The 14,792-nt window shown below is 57.2% G+C and overlaps 2 protein-coding genes across 5 annotated transcripts in view; one reads left to right on the plus strand and one right to left on the minus strand.

Moving 5' to 3' along the window:
• The window catches only part of STRA6 (signaling receptor and transporter of retinol STRA6), a 48,068-nt gene extending 42,142 nt beyond the window's left edge, over positions 1 to 5,926 (plus strand). For both annotated transcript variants that reach the window (XM_047738901.1, XM_047738900.1), the window contains 7 exons: positions 412 to 487; positions 1,528 to 1,661; positions 2,799 to 2,916; positions 3,000 to 3,101; positions 3,841 to 4,004; positions 4,274 to 4,423; positions 5,025 to 5,926. In XM_047738901.1, the coding sequence (XP_047594857.1) occupies positions 412 to 487; positions 1,528 to 1,661; positions 2,799 to 2,916; positions 3,000 to 3,101; positions 3,841 to 4,004; positions 4,274 to 4,423; positions 5,025 to 5,173 (893 nt within the window). In that variant the 3' untranslated portion in view covers positions 5,174 to 5,926. The remainder of the gene's footprint in view (positions 1 to 411; positions 488 to 1,527; positions 1,662 to 2,798; positions 2,917 to 2,999; positions 3,102 to 3,840; positions 4,005 to 4,273; positions 4,424 to 5,024) is intronic.
• A 2,424-nt stretch (positions 5,927 to 8,350) lies between these two features.
• On the minus strand, positions 8,351 to 11,461 carry ISLR (immunoglobulin superfamily containing leucine rich repeat). 3 transcript variants are annotated; one of them, XM_047739020.1, is made up of 2 exons: positions 11,180 to 11,461; positions 8,351 to 10,377 (listed from the first exon to the last, which is right to left on the minus strand). In XM_047739020.1, the coding sequence occupies exon 2, from the start codon at positions 10,367 to 10,369 to the stop codon at positions 9,083 to 9,085; it is 1,287 nt and encodes a 428-aa protein (XP_047594976.1). In that variant the 5' UTR covers positions 10,370 to 10,377; positions 11,180 to 11,461; the 3' UTR covers positions 8,351 to 9,082. The 3 variants fall into 3 exon arrangements, with proteins under 3 accessions (XP_047594976.1, XP_047594977.1, XP_047594975.1); XM_047739021.1 differs by lacking the exon at positions 11,180 to 11,461 and adding an exon at positions 10,883 to 10,957; XM_047739019.1 differs by lacking the exon at positions 11,180 to 11,461 and adding an exon at positions 10,577 to 10,839.
• Between the last annotated feature and the right edge of the window lie 3,331 nt (positions 11,462 to 14,792).

Below are 14,792 nucleotides of genomic sequence, written 5' to 3' on the forward strand. Positions count from 1 at the left end.
ACACTGATGTGCACTCACAGCCTATGGGGTTTTATGGCCCATGTCATGCTGGGGGATGGGCAGCCCGCGTGAGCAAGTCGGGGCTGGAAAACCAAGGGGCCCCCTGAAGGCCATATGGCCAGGAAGGTGAGGAGACAGAGGCAGTTGCCAGGTTGGATGGTGTCTCTCTGGGGATCACACAGCCATGGGAGCAGCAAGACAAGGGAGGAGACCAGGTCTGCAGATCTAAGTTGTCTTCTCCCTGTCCCGGCTACCATGTCACTGGGCAGGAGGGGAGGGTTGAGATGGTTGAGTTATACGAGAACGAGGCAGGCAGGGGGAGGTGGCAGGGGTAACTCCCACCCGGGCACCCACCCTGGGGGCTAGTTCAGGGGCTCCCACCTCCCACTTTGCTCCCTCTCCCCCCTCCAGTTTGCTACATCTCGGCCTTGGTCCTGTCCTTCTCGCTCACCTCCCTCATGCTGATCCACTCGCTGGTGACGCACAGGTCAGTGGCAGGGTCTGATGCCCGGTGCAAGTGTGGGGGAGAGGTGCGGGGGCCTAGAGCCAGGAGGCCTGTGGGGGCCGGGCCTAGGGCTGGACAGAGGGAGAGTCACTGCGGGCCCAGGTTGTCCCTATGCCCCCCCCCCGGCCCCCCGCCCACAGTGGCCCTGTGGTGGGTGGAGAAGGTGGGGCCTTCCAGTCTGGTGGGAGTGATACAGGGCTCGGCTGACCAGGGTGGGGGTGTGGACTTGGACCTCTGGGAAGGGACTACCTGGGTGGACTGATTCAGTGGGGAAGGCAGCCTGGAAAGCCAGCCCTCTACCTGGGATCGGAAGAAGAGGCAAGAGCTGAGGGTGGGGGAGGGTGCTATGGGTGGGAGCAGCAGCGAGGGGCGGGGCTGCCACACGCCAGGGTGGCTGTGGAGGTGACCCAGCCGGGGCTGGGGCGTTGAAGGGGCTGTGATGGACCACTGAAGGCCAAACAGTCTCGTTTGCCCTTTAGTGGGGAGCGAGACAGAGCTGAGTTGGAATTGAAGAGGGAGAGAAGGTTCTCGTTGTGAGCAGGGTGTATGGGAAGGGGAGCAATGTCAGGGATCTCTTCCCACAGGGTTGGTCCTTCTTTGGCTGGCACTCAGGCCCCCAGGCCTCTGCATGCCTGGAACCTTGCTTCCTGCTCTGGTGGCCAATCTGCGAGTCCTTTCCATTCCTACTGTTATTTCCTTGCTTTTCTGACTTGGCTCAGGTCAGAGCCTTCTGCCTGAACTTGTCTCCCTTGATCTTGGCCTTGCCCCTTGCTTTGCTCTGAAACTTCCTCTTATTCATCCCTTAAGATGCTACACAGATCCCACCTCCTCCAGGAAGCCCTACCTGACTTCCCAGGCCGGGTTAGTAACCTCTGTAGGGCTCCCACAGCCCTTGGCTTTCCTGTCCATGGCCACATGTTGTGAGCAGACAGGGGGTTCCACCAGAGGAGGAACCTGGGGAGTATGTGTGGTCCCTGAGATCTCTGCCTTCCTCCCCACCCCACCCCCAATTCCCCAACCAGGGCCAACCTTCAAGCTCTGTACCGAGGGGCTGCCCTGGACCTGGGCCCCATACCCCAGGGTCCCCACCTCTCCCGCCAGGCCATATTCTGTTGGATGAGCTTCAACGCCTACCAGACTGCCTTTACCTGCCTTGGTGAGCCCCCCTTGTCACCCTACCTGGCTTCAGCTGGCCCCAGAAACTGGCCCCAGTTGGGGAGGAGAGAGCACTCAAGCAGGTCTTGGCTGCCCCTGGGTGTCCGCCTGTGCTGGGGCAAACTCTGGGGTGGGAGTAAGAAGAGGGACCCACCTTGCCTTCTCTCCCTTCAGGAGGCTTGCTCAGGTTCAGGGAGGAGGGGTAGTGCAGAAGCCCCTGGGGAAGGGATACTCCTCCAATGAGGATAGCCCCTAAGGGCCACCAGCCATTTACACAGAGGGTGGACCCAGGGTTGCAAGGTGGAAAGTTCAAGGAGGCATATTCCTGCTTATATAAGAGAGTGTTATACTCCAATGGGCTGCCTTTAAGTTAGTGAGATCTCTTTCACCAGGGGTACATCTGTGGTCATTGTTGGGGCTGCAAAGGGGGTCCTGCCCTGAGGGAGTTAGGTTAGATTAATTTCCGCAATCCCTCCTACCTCCAAGTTTCTGAGCCTTCCCAGGGGTGGTACAGTGAATAAAACCTTCTGAGATGTGAGGGGGCTGGGGTCAGGTTCCCCTTCCTGATGGTTCCTTCAGTCCTCACTCCCTGGGTGAGGAGGAGAAGAATGATAAAGGAGAAGAGGAGTGACCAGCCTAAAAGTTGTAATTCTTCACCTTGGTAGATTTTATACCTCCCAAGCTCTTTTGTACGCATTACACCGTGTAAACAACTAGCCAGTTGTTTCAATAGACGGCTTTCTGGTGATAACTGTGTGCCAGGCTCTGGCCAGTAGGAAGGCAAACATTAATTTAAAATGCAATCTTGTCTCCAAGGATTCAGGGGCAACTGGGGGGAAATCACATTTACAGATCACTTTGTTTTCAAAGAGTTGCTGAAGACAGAACCTGGCCCCAGAATTGGGGATCATCCCAAAAATCCTATATTGGATTGTCCCCAAAAGCCTTCTGAGGTAGAGGAAGAATGGGAGTTCAGGAAGGTAGAGTAACTTGCTCCAGCTGGCACAGCTAGGCAGTGGCAGAGCAGGGATCTCTACCAGGTTTGCGTCATTCCTAAGCCCTTGGGTTCCTGAGTGTCAGGGGCGGCTGGGTCCCGTGGAGTCTGATGTCCATCCCTCTGTGCCTTCCCAAACTGCAGGACTCTTGGTGCAGCAGATCGTCTTCTTCCTGGGGACCACGACCCTTGCCTTCCTGGTGTTCATGCCTGTGCTCCATGGCAGGAACCTCTTGCTTCTCCGATCCCTGGAGTCCTCGTGGTGAGAGAGGCAAGGAGCTGAGGGCTCTGGGACCACTTCCCAGAGAGCTACTAATAGTGACAACCTCCCCGCCCCAACTGCAGGCCCTTCTGGCTGACCTTGGCCCTGGCTGTGGTCCTACAGAAAATGGCAGCCCAGTGGGTCTTCCTGGAGACTCACCATGGATACCCAGAGCTTACTAACCGGTGAGGATCCTGGGTTTGTGGTCCCCTTAGGACTTCAGCCTCTTCCTTTGGTGTCTTTCTTGGGTCCTTCTCCCTCCACTGTCATCTGCCCCTTTTCTCTCTTGGGAAGCCCAGTGGGGAGTAGGAGAGTTTGCCTTACCCAAACGGAAAGGGAACAGTGGCCCAGCTTACTCTGGAATCTCTCTCTTCACTGTCACAGTGCCAGAAATACTCTATGAACCTTTCTTGCTTTGGGGGTCAGTCCTGCTCTCCTCTAGATCATCTGTGCCCCCCAAAACCATGTACCTCACCCTTTGCAGGAAGGAGATTAATAGAAACATTATTTCCATATTAGGTGGAAGGGCAGTGGGAGGACCTCAGTGCCAGGAGGGATTCAGAGTCAGTGGACAAGGGACCTAGAGGAGGGAGGTGGGAGACAGAAAGATCCAGACCATAAGCCCCAGTTCTGCCGCTGACTAGCTGGATGGCCTTAGCTAAGCCACCTGATCTCTCTGGGCCCTGGTTTCCCTACTATAGAAGGAGCACCACACCCATATCCCAGGGTGGTTCGGAGAAGCTGGCTTGAGAGAGCAAGCCCAGCACGAGGCAGGGTGCTTAGAAGGTGCACTCGACAAATGGTAGGTGGTCGATAAACACACAGCAGCTGTGCTCATCCAGGTCTGACCCTGACTTGAGGAAGTGGGTCTGCATGTGACAGGGGGAGGGGGCCAGCCTCAGCTTTTCCTCTCCTCACCCCCAGGCGAGTGCTCTTTGCAGCCACCTTCTTTCTCTTTCTCATCAACGTGCTGGTGGGCGCCATGGTGGCTGCCTGGCGTGTGCTTCTCTCTGCTGTCTACAATGCTGTCCACCTTGGCCAGATGGATCTCAGCCTGCTGCCACCTCGGGCAGCCACTCTCGACCCCGGTAAGGTCGCTGGGCAGGGGCCGGGAACCACAACGGCTTGGGCTGTACAAAGAGTGAGGAAGGGTCTGGCTCTGACCTTGGCCAAGTGGGACTGTGCCCCGGAGCCCGTCTGTGACCACACAGGGCGGGCATGGGCAGCAGGCCCATGTGTCTTGCACATGCCACCTGCTCTGGTGCCGGGAGGCACCTCCTGTGCATGTGTTAGCGGCTGGTGGGGCAGGCCCTCCTTCCCCCAGCACTGCTGTCCTCCACCCCCCTTCCCCACCCAGGCTATCACACATACTACGGCTTCCTGAAGATCGAGGCCAGCCAGTCGCACCCGGCTACCACGGCTTTCTGTGCCCTGCTTCTGCAGACCCAGCAGCCTCGTCTTCCCCGGGCCCCCCAGGATGGCCTCACACAGGGGCAGGAAGAAGAAGGTGCACCTTCCCACGGGGGAGGGCAGGAATGTAGACCACCCTCTTCTCTGAGGGACAAGGCTCACCTCTTCCCAGCACATGGGATGCCTGACCGACCTACTGTGGAGTGAGGGCCAGGAAAATGCTTACTTCCCCTCTCCTTCCACCACCTGTGGGAGAAAGGAAGTGAGAAGTTTCCTGGTCCTTCTCAGAGTAATTTTTGTCCACGATACACACATACATACTCTGTCTCCCTCTCCCCATTCCACAAGTGAGCATACATCCCGCCTTCTCACACACCGAATGAGAGGTCTTACCCCTTCCTCACTGCAAGGAAAGTGTGCAGCAGGGAGGGGGGCACTGAGCTGGGTGTCCCAGCCCTTCCTCCAGCCCTCTCCACAGAGCTGTCCCCTCCTTCTGTCCCTACCTGCAGAATGACATCTTGCGCCTTCACAAACACCCCTCTACATCCCACACGTCTCTCCACCTCCTGCTCAGTGAGCAGGCCCCTGGGGCCCCAGGCTCCCCAGCCTCCCCAGCCCTACCTCTGGGATTTTCAGACTGCTCACGGGGCGTGGCCTGGCGTTTGCTGAGTGACTCACAGAAAGTCTCTCTCTCTCAGGGATGCAGCTGCTGCAGACCAAGGACGCCATGGCCAGGGGAGCAGGGCCCAGGGCCCGCCAAGGCAGGGCCCGCTGGGGGCTGGCCTACACGCTTCTGCACAATCCTGCCCTGCAGGCCTTCCGGAAGAGGGCCCTGTCAGGGGCCTAGGTCAATGGAGCCCAGCCCTGAGAGTGGGGAAGCCGCTGTGTCCTTGTCAGGGCTGAAGTGCTCCCCCTCCTCCCAGCGCACTCCTTCCTAGCTTCCCCAGCATCCTCCCAGCCTCCCTGGCCTCTCTCTGTCACTGTGGCTCCCCTGAGGAGTCCCTGGGCTCATCATCGGCTGCCAGCCCCAGATGCCAGGGGGCGCTGTGGTCAGGTGCAGGTCTGTCCCCAGCCGGAGTTCCGACCTAACGACCTAACCCTCAAGAGGACTCTAGTAGGGCCCCTTGGTCTTGGGAAGCAGGCGAGGGCTCTGGAGGAAGTAATCTGAGGTTTAGGCCCTTTGTCTAGGGCGTCAGTAGAACTGGGGTGGCCACCTCCAGTCCCCTCTCCGTGCTGGCTCTGCCACTGACCTCTGCTCACGGAACCGTCTCCTCACTGGGATTGGTGAGTCAGGCCAGTCCAGCCTCATGATCTGGCTCAGCCTCACCTCAGCCTTGGAGTCACTACCACGGAATTAGACACAGAGCCTCCTCTCTCCTCCACCTTCCCCCTCTCCTCTGGGGGTGGGGGGGCTTGTCCCTCCTGCCAGGCAGCCCAGTAGGAAGCCATGGGCTCCTGCCGGGCAGCAACGTCATAGCTCCAGCCAGGCCCCACACGGAGCTGGCCACACTTGAGAGCCTGGTATTTTTGCTATTGCTGTGCCTTTAGATATTATGAAAGAAGTTAGTGTGCTCTCTGTAATAAACTTGTCCCTGAGAAACAGTCCTCCTCGGGGGGTGGGGTACGTGGGGGGAAACTGCCCCAACTACTGGTAAATCACTGCATTCATGGGGCTTGGGGGGGTGGGGTATTCTGGTCCCATGGTGGGCTGGCCACACGGTGCGGGGCAGAAGGGGACCAATAGCCGAATCCCTTTGGGAGATAGAGGGACTATGGCGTCACCCCTGAGATATGTGGACTTTGGCTTTGGAGGTAGAACTTTTTCTGGGTTGTCAAGAATGGTCAGGACTTGAGGAGGGGAACTTTCAGGAAAATGGGGAGCATTCTGAATAAAGGTGTGGAGGCAGTAGGGAGGCGCAGGGCAGAGCTGTCCTAAAGGGAACAGACCAATCATGTAGTGGGGAAGGACAGCTGTGGGAGGGGGTCCCTTCCCTTGCTGGGGACTCACGGGGGTGGGGGATGCATGACTGAAGGTGTGGGCTCCACTGTGGGCCTGGGAGCAGGTGGGGAAAACGTGGCTACCCCACAGATCTGGGTCCATGGGGCCTTGATGTCTACACAATTAGTGGAGACCAGCCTTTCTCCTCGCCCCTCCTCCTGCGTCACCACTCCAGCCTCAGACACACATAAATCGAGGGGTGGGGCCGGGGAGCTCACACCCACCTTTGAGGATGGCAAAGAGGGCAGGCTCTGATCCTACTGCAGTCCATTGAAAAATATCTTCCTGGCCCCATGTTGGTGACTGGCAGGGTCACAGGGATAAGAAGGCAGACCGGGTCTCTGCCCTTAACAAGGAAGCAGACAAAGTAGAGTACGATAAGGCCGTGACCCTGGACACACAGGGCTATATGAGCTAGAGGAGGGGACCTCATCCACACTGGGAGGTAGAGGGTACAGCATCCGGGAAGGCTTTCTGGAGGAGGTGGCGCTTGAGCTGAATTAGCCAAGTGAAAAAGAGGGGAAGTGTGTCCAGACCAAAGGAATGACATACATAAAGGTGTGGAGGGTAACACATCACAGACGATTGAAGGAACAATTAGTTAACAGGTCCAAGAGAGGCACGGAAGAATCATGCAGAGGGGTGATGCATGGCTCGCTGGGGAACTTGGGCTTCACCCTGAGGGTCGGGGGAGCCATGGATGACTTTCAAGCAGGGGAGTTGCTAGTTCATTCAGAGCACAGCTGTTCCCCAGCTGCCTCTGACTCAGGTCCCACTTCCAGAAGACAAGCCCGCTCCGCTCTGAATGGAGCCAGAGAAGTCAGGGGTCCAAGCTGAGTTTGGATATCCAGCCTTAGATAATCAGAGTCGATGGGATCCTTAAGCATCCTACCCATCCCTTGTTTTCTGAGGAAACCAAAGTCCAGAGATGGACAGTGATTTGCCCAAGGCAGCCCAGCACAGGGGACTTGGCTCCATCCTGCTCTTTCCACCAGATGCACAGATAACCTTGACATGTGCTGCTGGTGACATCAGCTCAGCCAGAGTCTGGAGCTGCTGAGGGGGTTGGGGGAGGTGCTGCCTGGGGACAAGGAGGAGGGGGAAGGGGAGTTGGCCATCCTCCAAGGCTCACAGCTGCAACCCCAGTCTTCTTGGCCTCCCTGCCTCCATTTTGGTGGGCTCAACAGTCCTGAGCACAGAGCATGGGAGGCCACAGAACCTATCCCGTGGGTGGGGGTGGGAGGGGGCGGTTCTTGTCCCTGTGGGTGGCACCCTTCAGTCTGGAAAGGGGTGGGGACGGAGACAAATCTCTGGCTGGGCACAGATACAGGGATCAGTCTCCAGGTTCTGACTCCATGTACTTGCTCCCCACACTAAGAGACCCGCAGGTTGCTGCCAAGACCTCACCCCCCAACCCCCACACTGGTCCACCTGCTATGTGGGGAAGACCCAAGGGCAGACTTTCCTCCAGGAATACCATTTCCTCTTCCTGGAAAGCTTTGTTCATCTCCTCCGGCTTCCCCCTTGAAGACGCTCTCTTATTCTCTGTCTCTGTGTCTTTCTCTCTCCCTTGCCCTGTGCCCCCATCTCCTCCTCTCTCTTCCCTCTCCATCTTGCCTTATCAGCCCCCCCCCCATTTCCTCTCCATTTCCTACCATCTCTTCCAGGAGCAGGACCTGGAAGAGGGGCCACAGTACGGGTATTCCCATTCCCTGTTCCCTTTCCCACTGCTGGCAGGAAGCATGGCTCAGGGCCACCTGGACCCTAGGGAAGCTTCTGTAATGGTTATCAGGCCCACACCCCCATTTGTCCTGAAGAGAAGGTACCACTGCCATTCAGCCCAGCCCCTGGCCCATGGGCCCACCCCTCTTGTGTTGCCTGCTATCCAGTCTGTGTGCGTCTCATGGGCCCCGTCACTTGTGGACCAGCAGCCTGGGCATCCTGACTCTCCAGCTCCCTATCCTCTTCCCAACGGGTGGTAGGGAGGGGTCCTAGATTCAGACAAAATGCCAGGCAGACACAAGAGAGCATCAGAAATGCTGTTTATTTCTCAGTCACCCCCTGGGATGGCTAGCCTCTCTGGAGGGACAGGCTACAGACGCATACTTGGAGAGAAAGGCAGGACGGGAGTCCGGGGTGGAGGGGTACAGGGCGGGAAAAGAGGAAGGCCATCCTGGATCCTCTAGCCCTCTCTGAGATGAGAGCACAGATTCCTGAGCCCCCAAATCATAAGAGAATGCCAAAAGGCAGCAAAATCTCAAGAGGGACACCAAGAGCCCAGAGCCATGCCAGCCACTGCCCCAAGACCTTATTCCTTTCTCCTGTGCCCTGTCTGCTTCAGGGTACCTCCCTGCCGAGCTCCCAGCCCCAACAGCGTGCCCCGGCCTTTGCCAGCTCGTTGGTCCCAGTGCCTGGAATGCCATTGTTGAGGCTTCCCCGGGTGGTTAAGGCATCGCCCTGCTAGGGGAGCGTGAGCAGTGTGGTTAGCAGCATTTAGCACCAAAGTTGGTGAGTACGGAATCGGATTCTGTTCTAGTCACTAGCTTCCAGCAAGTTTAGAAGTTGGGGTGGCGAGTGTTCCAGAAGAGATGAGACGGGAGGTAGGAAGACGTGGAGTCCCCCATGCAGGCCTTGGGAGTTGCCCCCCTCAGGCCACCTGTGCCACTTCCAGGGGACATCTGCGGAGGCGCGGGGGGCGAAGTCAGGGAAGCCCTGGTGGAGCTCCAGCCCTGCCCAGGGAGGGGGCATGGGGGAAGGCTAGAAGGAGGTGAGGAAGGCCAGGAGGAGGCTCTGGCCCAGCAGGAGTAGGCCGGGGGACTGCTGCCCGGAGACCCCTTCCCCTGCTGCTGCAGCTTCGGGCCCCCCAGCGCGGCTGAGGTAGATGATGACCACGTTGTCCTCCGGACCTGAGGGCTGCACCTCATTGTCCACTGTGTAGCACCCCTTCCCCTCGGCCGCTTTGCCATGGAACCTGCGCCCCAGTGCGTCCTCACCGCCCTCGCCAGGCGTGGCCAGTGCCACGTTCACAGAGCTCTCGGCGCTGCCCAGCTCGTTGGTGGCCAGGCAGCTGTAGGTGCCCTCCTCCAGCTTGCCAAAGTCGGGGATGAGCAGGCTGCCGTTGGCGAAGGCCTGGAAGCGCGGCCGGCTGCCGGGCACCGGGGCGCTCGGCGGGGAACGCCCATCGGCGGCCACGTTGGGGCTGGTGATCTCCACGGTGCCGCCAGGTGTCTGGATGTGCCAGTGAAGCTGGGGTGCCGGCTGGCCGTCCACATCACAGTGGAGGGCCAGCACAAAGCCCGGCCGCAGCTCGGCGCCGTCCTGGCTGGGCTGGTAGGTGAGCTGCACGGAAGGTGCGGAGCAGGGCAGTGGCAGCAGGCGGCTCAGCGGGGTGCCCTTGAGCACGCGGGGCGACATGCACGTGATGTTGTCCTGCTCCGGGATGGACACGGCTGTGCTCAGGGCCCACGTCTTGAACCACATGATGCTGCAGGTGCAGTCGAACGGGTTGTCATTGATCTGCAGGTGGGACAGCGCGGTGAGCGGGGCGAAGGTGCCCTCGGCCAGCGTGTGCAGGCGGTTGTGGTTGAGCTGCAGTGAGCGCAGGACTCGGAGACTGCGGAAGGCGTCCCGGGGGATGAAGGTCAGCTCGTTGCTGTCCATCTTGAGCAACTGGAGGGCGCTGAGGTTGTGTAGGTCGCTCCAGGCAAAGTCAGAGATGAGGTTGTGGCTGAGGTCCAGGCTCTTGAGGTGGCCCAGAGGGGCCAGAGCGCCGGCCACCACCACCCGGATCTCATTGTGCGCCAGCCACAGCGACTGCAGCAGGGGGACCTCCCGGAAGGCCCCCTCTGGCAAGCTCGGCAGCCGGTTGGCGGACAGGCTCAGCGTGGTCACGTTGGCCAGGAAGCCCGGTGGCACGGCCTCCAGGTCACGGTAGGCGCAGTCTGCGATCTGGAAGCCGTACTTCTCCCCGCAGTCGCAGGGCTCAGGACAGGCATGTGCCAGGCCCAGGAGGACCGCCCAGCACAGCAGATGTAGCTCCCGCATCCTACCTCCTGCAGAGAAGGGCATGCCGCCAAAGTGACCCTGAGGACCCACGCAAGGCACTCGTCCCTCTTAGGACCTCAGCCAGACAGGACTCTTACCCATCAGAAGGTCCTGCCCCACAGAATCCAGCTAAGACCCAGCACTACCTAGCCCACAGCCCATTCTACAGAAAGGGAAACTGAGGCCCAAAGAAGGGCCAAGACTTGCCCGAGCTCATGCAGCCAGAAGAGGCGAAGACGGGACGGAAGAGGACCTCAGCTCCTCCTCCAAGCAGAGAGCTCTCCCTGCCTCGGCTAGCTCCAAGCTGACTTTATGACTTGAAATCCGTTTTCAGCCACCCCCTCCCCCAACACTCCGCAGAACCTCCCTTCTGCCCTCCCACATCCTGGCCACAGTCCCTCCCATCGGAGCCCCCCATAGGTATGCTTTGCCCCGGCCCAGACAAGGCCCCTTGTGCAGTGCACACCACGCATCCACCCCAACCGCCCCCCTGCTGCTCCTACAGGCTCTGACCACAGCGGATTCTGAACTCTTTCTACAGGATCACACTTGTGGCCTATTCTGTTCAAACTGAGCCAGGCAGCTGCCTAAATAAACCCCCGCCGCCGGGACCTCTCAGCTGGCTTGGGCGAGGCCAGTGGCTCAGCCCAAATGCTGCTGGGATTTCCGGGGCTGCGGTTGCTGGCGGGCAGATGCCTGTGCACAGATCCAAACAAGGGATTGTCCCAAGCACCCTGAACAGACAGGAAAGTACCAGGCAGTCCAGCCCCTGTGCCCAGCAGGCCTCCCCCCGCTTTCCCGCTGGCTTACCTTCAAACTACTCTTTCTTAGCCAAGTGGATCCTCTTCTAAGATGGAACCAGAGAGCAACAAAAGACAGGGCAGGCTGCAGGGCCAAGGGTGCCCAAGGGAGGACGAGGAGGCTGGAGGAAGGGGCAGCCTGGTTCCTGCCCCACTTTGAAGGTGCTAGCCCGTGCCCGCTGTTCCCCGGACAGGATGCCTGGGGCCTTGCTGAGAGGACGCTGTAGGAAGGGAGCCCAGGCAGCCTGGACACTCCCTCCTTTTAGCAAAACAACTACTTCTCTGCAACAAGGACCCGTGTTTCATAAGTGACACCAGAAACTTGAGGGGGAAAAGATGCCAATTTTTTTCTTTTTTTTTTTCCCTCTCTCTCACTCACTTTTAGCAGCTTCAACTTCCTTAAAGACACAGCACTAGCTGGACAGGACCTAACGGAAGATGGGGATGGAAGGATTTTTATGGAGCGAAGGCTAAGAATCGGATCTCATGGAAGGTGGGAAAGTTTTGACAGCACTTCAAACAAAAGAAAAAGGGAGGGGGAGTTTTCTCCAAGCTGGGGCCATGTGAGTGCTCATGTATGCACATGTGTGTGATTTTTCTGTGTGTGCATAAGTTTGTGTGTTTGTGTGGATGTAGGTGTGAGACCGTGTGTGTGAATTTCTGTGTTTGTGAAAGTTTGAGTTATGTTTGTGTAGGCGTGAGACTGTGTCTTTGTGCGTTATCTCCGCATTTGTCCGGGTATGAGACTATGTGTGTATTTGGGGAGAAGGTGTGTCTCTGTGTAGAGGTGTGTGTCTTTGTGTCCATGTGTCTGTGTGGGTGATGGTGTATTCCAGTGAAAAGCTGACAAGGCTAAAGTGTGTGAAAAGCCCGCCAGGCTCCAACTCCTCAGAAAGAAGCCAAGATGTTTGTCTTGTTTTTGTAAGAAAACACATCTTCTTCATCTGTGTCAGGCCTGCCTGCTGGCTCTGAGGCCAGGCTGCTCTAAACACATGTCCAGAGAGGTCCCAAGGCTCCCAGGTACCAGACGTGGCTCCCTGCCCTGCCAGGTGGGGTGGGGTCAGGGAAGCAGGCAGAGCGGGGAACAAGGCTCTGAACCCCATAGCAGAAAGCTCAGGACAGGAACCGGGTCGGGCTTCAGTTCCCCTGGCTGGGATTCTGAAATACCCAGGCTCACAAAGATAGTTCCATTACCCAAGACTGCCCACCCGACAGGCAGGAGATGAGGTTGAGGGCCCCATTCCTTCCAGAATATTCTCTGTGTCCTCCCACAGTGCTTGAAATCCCAGCACTGGTGCTGCATGTCTGGGTTGGGGGGGCGGGTAAGACACTTCCCTCTGGGCTCCACTGTCCCCATGCTAACTGTGTGGAAGGGACATATGCCTCCAGGATGAGGGTATCTGACCTTTCTTCCCACACAGGAGGGCTCAGAGGAGTGGGGATGGGGAGGAGAAAGAGGCCCAAAATAAGAGAGCCAAAACAAGGAGAAACCAAAAGATGGGAGACCCCCCCAAAAGCACTTCATAGACTGGAAAATTTTGCCCTCCACACCATAAGCCTATTAATAATCCCTCAGTCCCTCTCCTGCAACCTTCTTTCTCCTCCTGTCTGTGTACCTGGCTGAATTCTGCTCAGGACTCAACTTACCCTCCTGGCTGGGCCAAGACAAACAGTACCATCTTTGGCTGAAAAGATCCCTGGGGAGCCCTCATTACAGCTCATCACACCCCGTTTCCCCTGTCACCAAGCGAGGCTGCAGAAGTCCTGGTGAGCACAGTGTGCCCCCTGCAAAACACCCCAATCTGATACCAAACTCAGAGAATGTTCTCAAAGTCTGAGTTCTGTCCCATTGCAGGCAAAGCCTTGTCTGGCACTGTCATTATTGCGCTGGAGAATCTGGGGGAAAATCCTGAATGTGGTGGGTCCACTAGAAGAGACTGGACGCACACACATCCAGAGTTCAGTACACCAGAGGGGAGAATCAGCGCCCTCAGTGTCAGTCACAGAGGGCTTCCTGGTGGAAGGGACTTCATTGTGCTTCTGTAGAGCCCCTGCACCACCTCACTCACACAAGGGCAGTGCCACCTCTGAGATGCTCCAGGGAGCTCACGGTCTCCACCTGGCCTAGAGTGTGAAGATCTTTCCCACCCTCACCCTTAGACCCTCCTGCTGTGGTTGGAACCTTCTAGCATTTCAGGCTTCCATTAAACATCACTTCATTGGAGCAGCCCCTTCTGAGACCACTAAAGCTAGAGAAGGTTCCCCCATTAATTGTCTTCATGGACCTCTTTGTTTTTTCTGCAGAGCTCTTACTGTCTTTTTTGACAACTCTTATTTTCTCTGGAGTTAATTGTCTTTATCTGGGTGTGGGAGAGGGGGCTTGGTTTTTTGTGTTTTATGCTTATCATCAATTCAGTTCCCCACTCCCTGAGTTGGGTAAATGTCCTCTCAATCTAAGTAAACACATGAAGTACTGTGTCAGTCTTATCTTGGAGAATCTCTCCCTGAGCCTTCACACCTGCTCCCATCCGGTTTATTTGGACGGCGGTCGGGCCGCGGGCATAGGGGATGGCCCACCTCCATGCTCAGGGGTCCGTTACTCAGCTCTTGGGGCTGGGGCCTCTTGCTTCCTGGATCCCACATCTTCCCCTTCTTAGTTTCCACTTTTCCTTTGGCAGAACCAGCCCTCCAACATCTTCCAGAGAAGGTTCGTGGAGGGGTGTCCAGAGACCCTCCTGTCTGAAGACTCTGGTGCCGCCCCTCCCTGTGACAGTCGGGCTGGGTATAGAACTCTAGAGGGAGATTTCGTCCCCACGTTAATGGGGGGCCCTCCCTTTGAAGCCGTTGCTTTGCTGTTGCTTCCAGGGCTGGTTTGGGGGGGCTCCCTGGCCGGGGGGGGGCATCGATCCTGTGCCCGCCAGCTGGGACGTGTCCTTCTGGAAGCCTGTAGGACCTGCTCTGTCCCCTTGTGCTGATAATCCACGGTGCTGTGCCTTGCTGAGGGCCTGCCCTTTCGAATTGGAAATTCACGTTCTCCAGCTCTGGGCAAGTTTTTGATGGACTCTTTTACTATTTCCTGACCTCCATTTTCTCTGTTCTCTTTCTTGGAGCCCCAGTTAACACAATGTGGTGCTTTCTGGAGGGACCCCTCACTTCCTGGTCCTTCCCCTCCTTTGTCGCATCTCCGTGCCTTCCAGTGCCTGTTTCGAGGAGGTCTGCTCTCTGTTACCATTCTACGCTTCTCATAGAGTGGTGCATACATGCTAAATTTCAAGGATTCTTTTTTATTTGCTGAAAGTTCTCTTTAAAACATGCTGTATCCCGCTCTTGCTTCAGGGATACTATATTTGATTTCTGTGAAGATAGTAATAGCTCTCCCGATTATCTCTTTAGGCTTCCTTCTGTCTGCATGGCCTGTTCCCTTGCTGGCTGGCATGTTTGGGACTCTGTCTTTCCTGTTAGCGCTTTCCTCAGTTAATTCCCTTGAAAGAAATCTATTCCTCCATGTTTAATGGGAGATCCTTCCGCTAGAGAGGAAGCCCACTGAAGGCAGACGTCTTGCCCTCCCATTTGCTGTTAAGCCCTGGCACAGAAAAGATGTTCAATAAATATTCCTTGACTTG

Source organism: Lutra lutra, chromosome 7 (assembly GCF_902655055.1).
Source record: "Lutra lutra chromosome 7, mLutLut1.2, whole genome shotgun sequence".
NCBI lineage: Eukaryota > Metazoa > Chordata > Mammalia > Carnivora > Mustelidae > Lutra > Lutra lutra.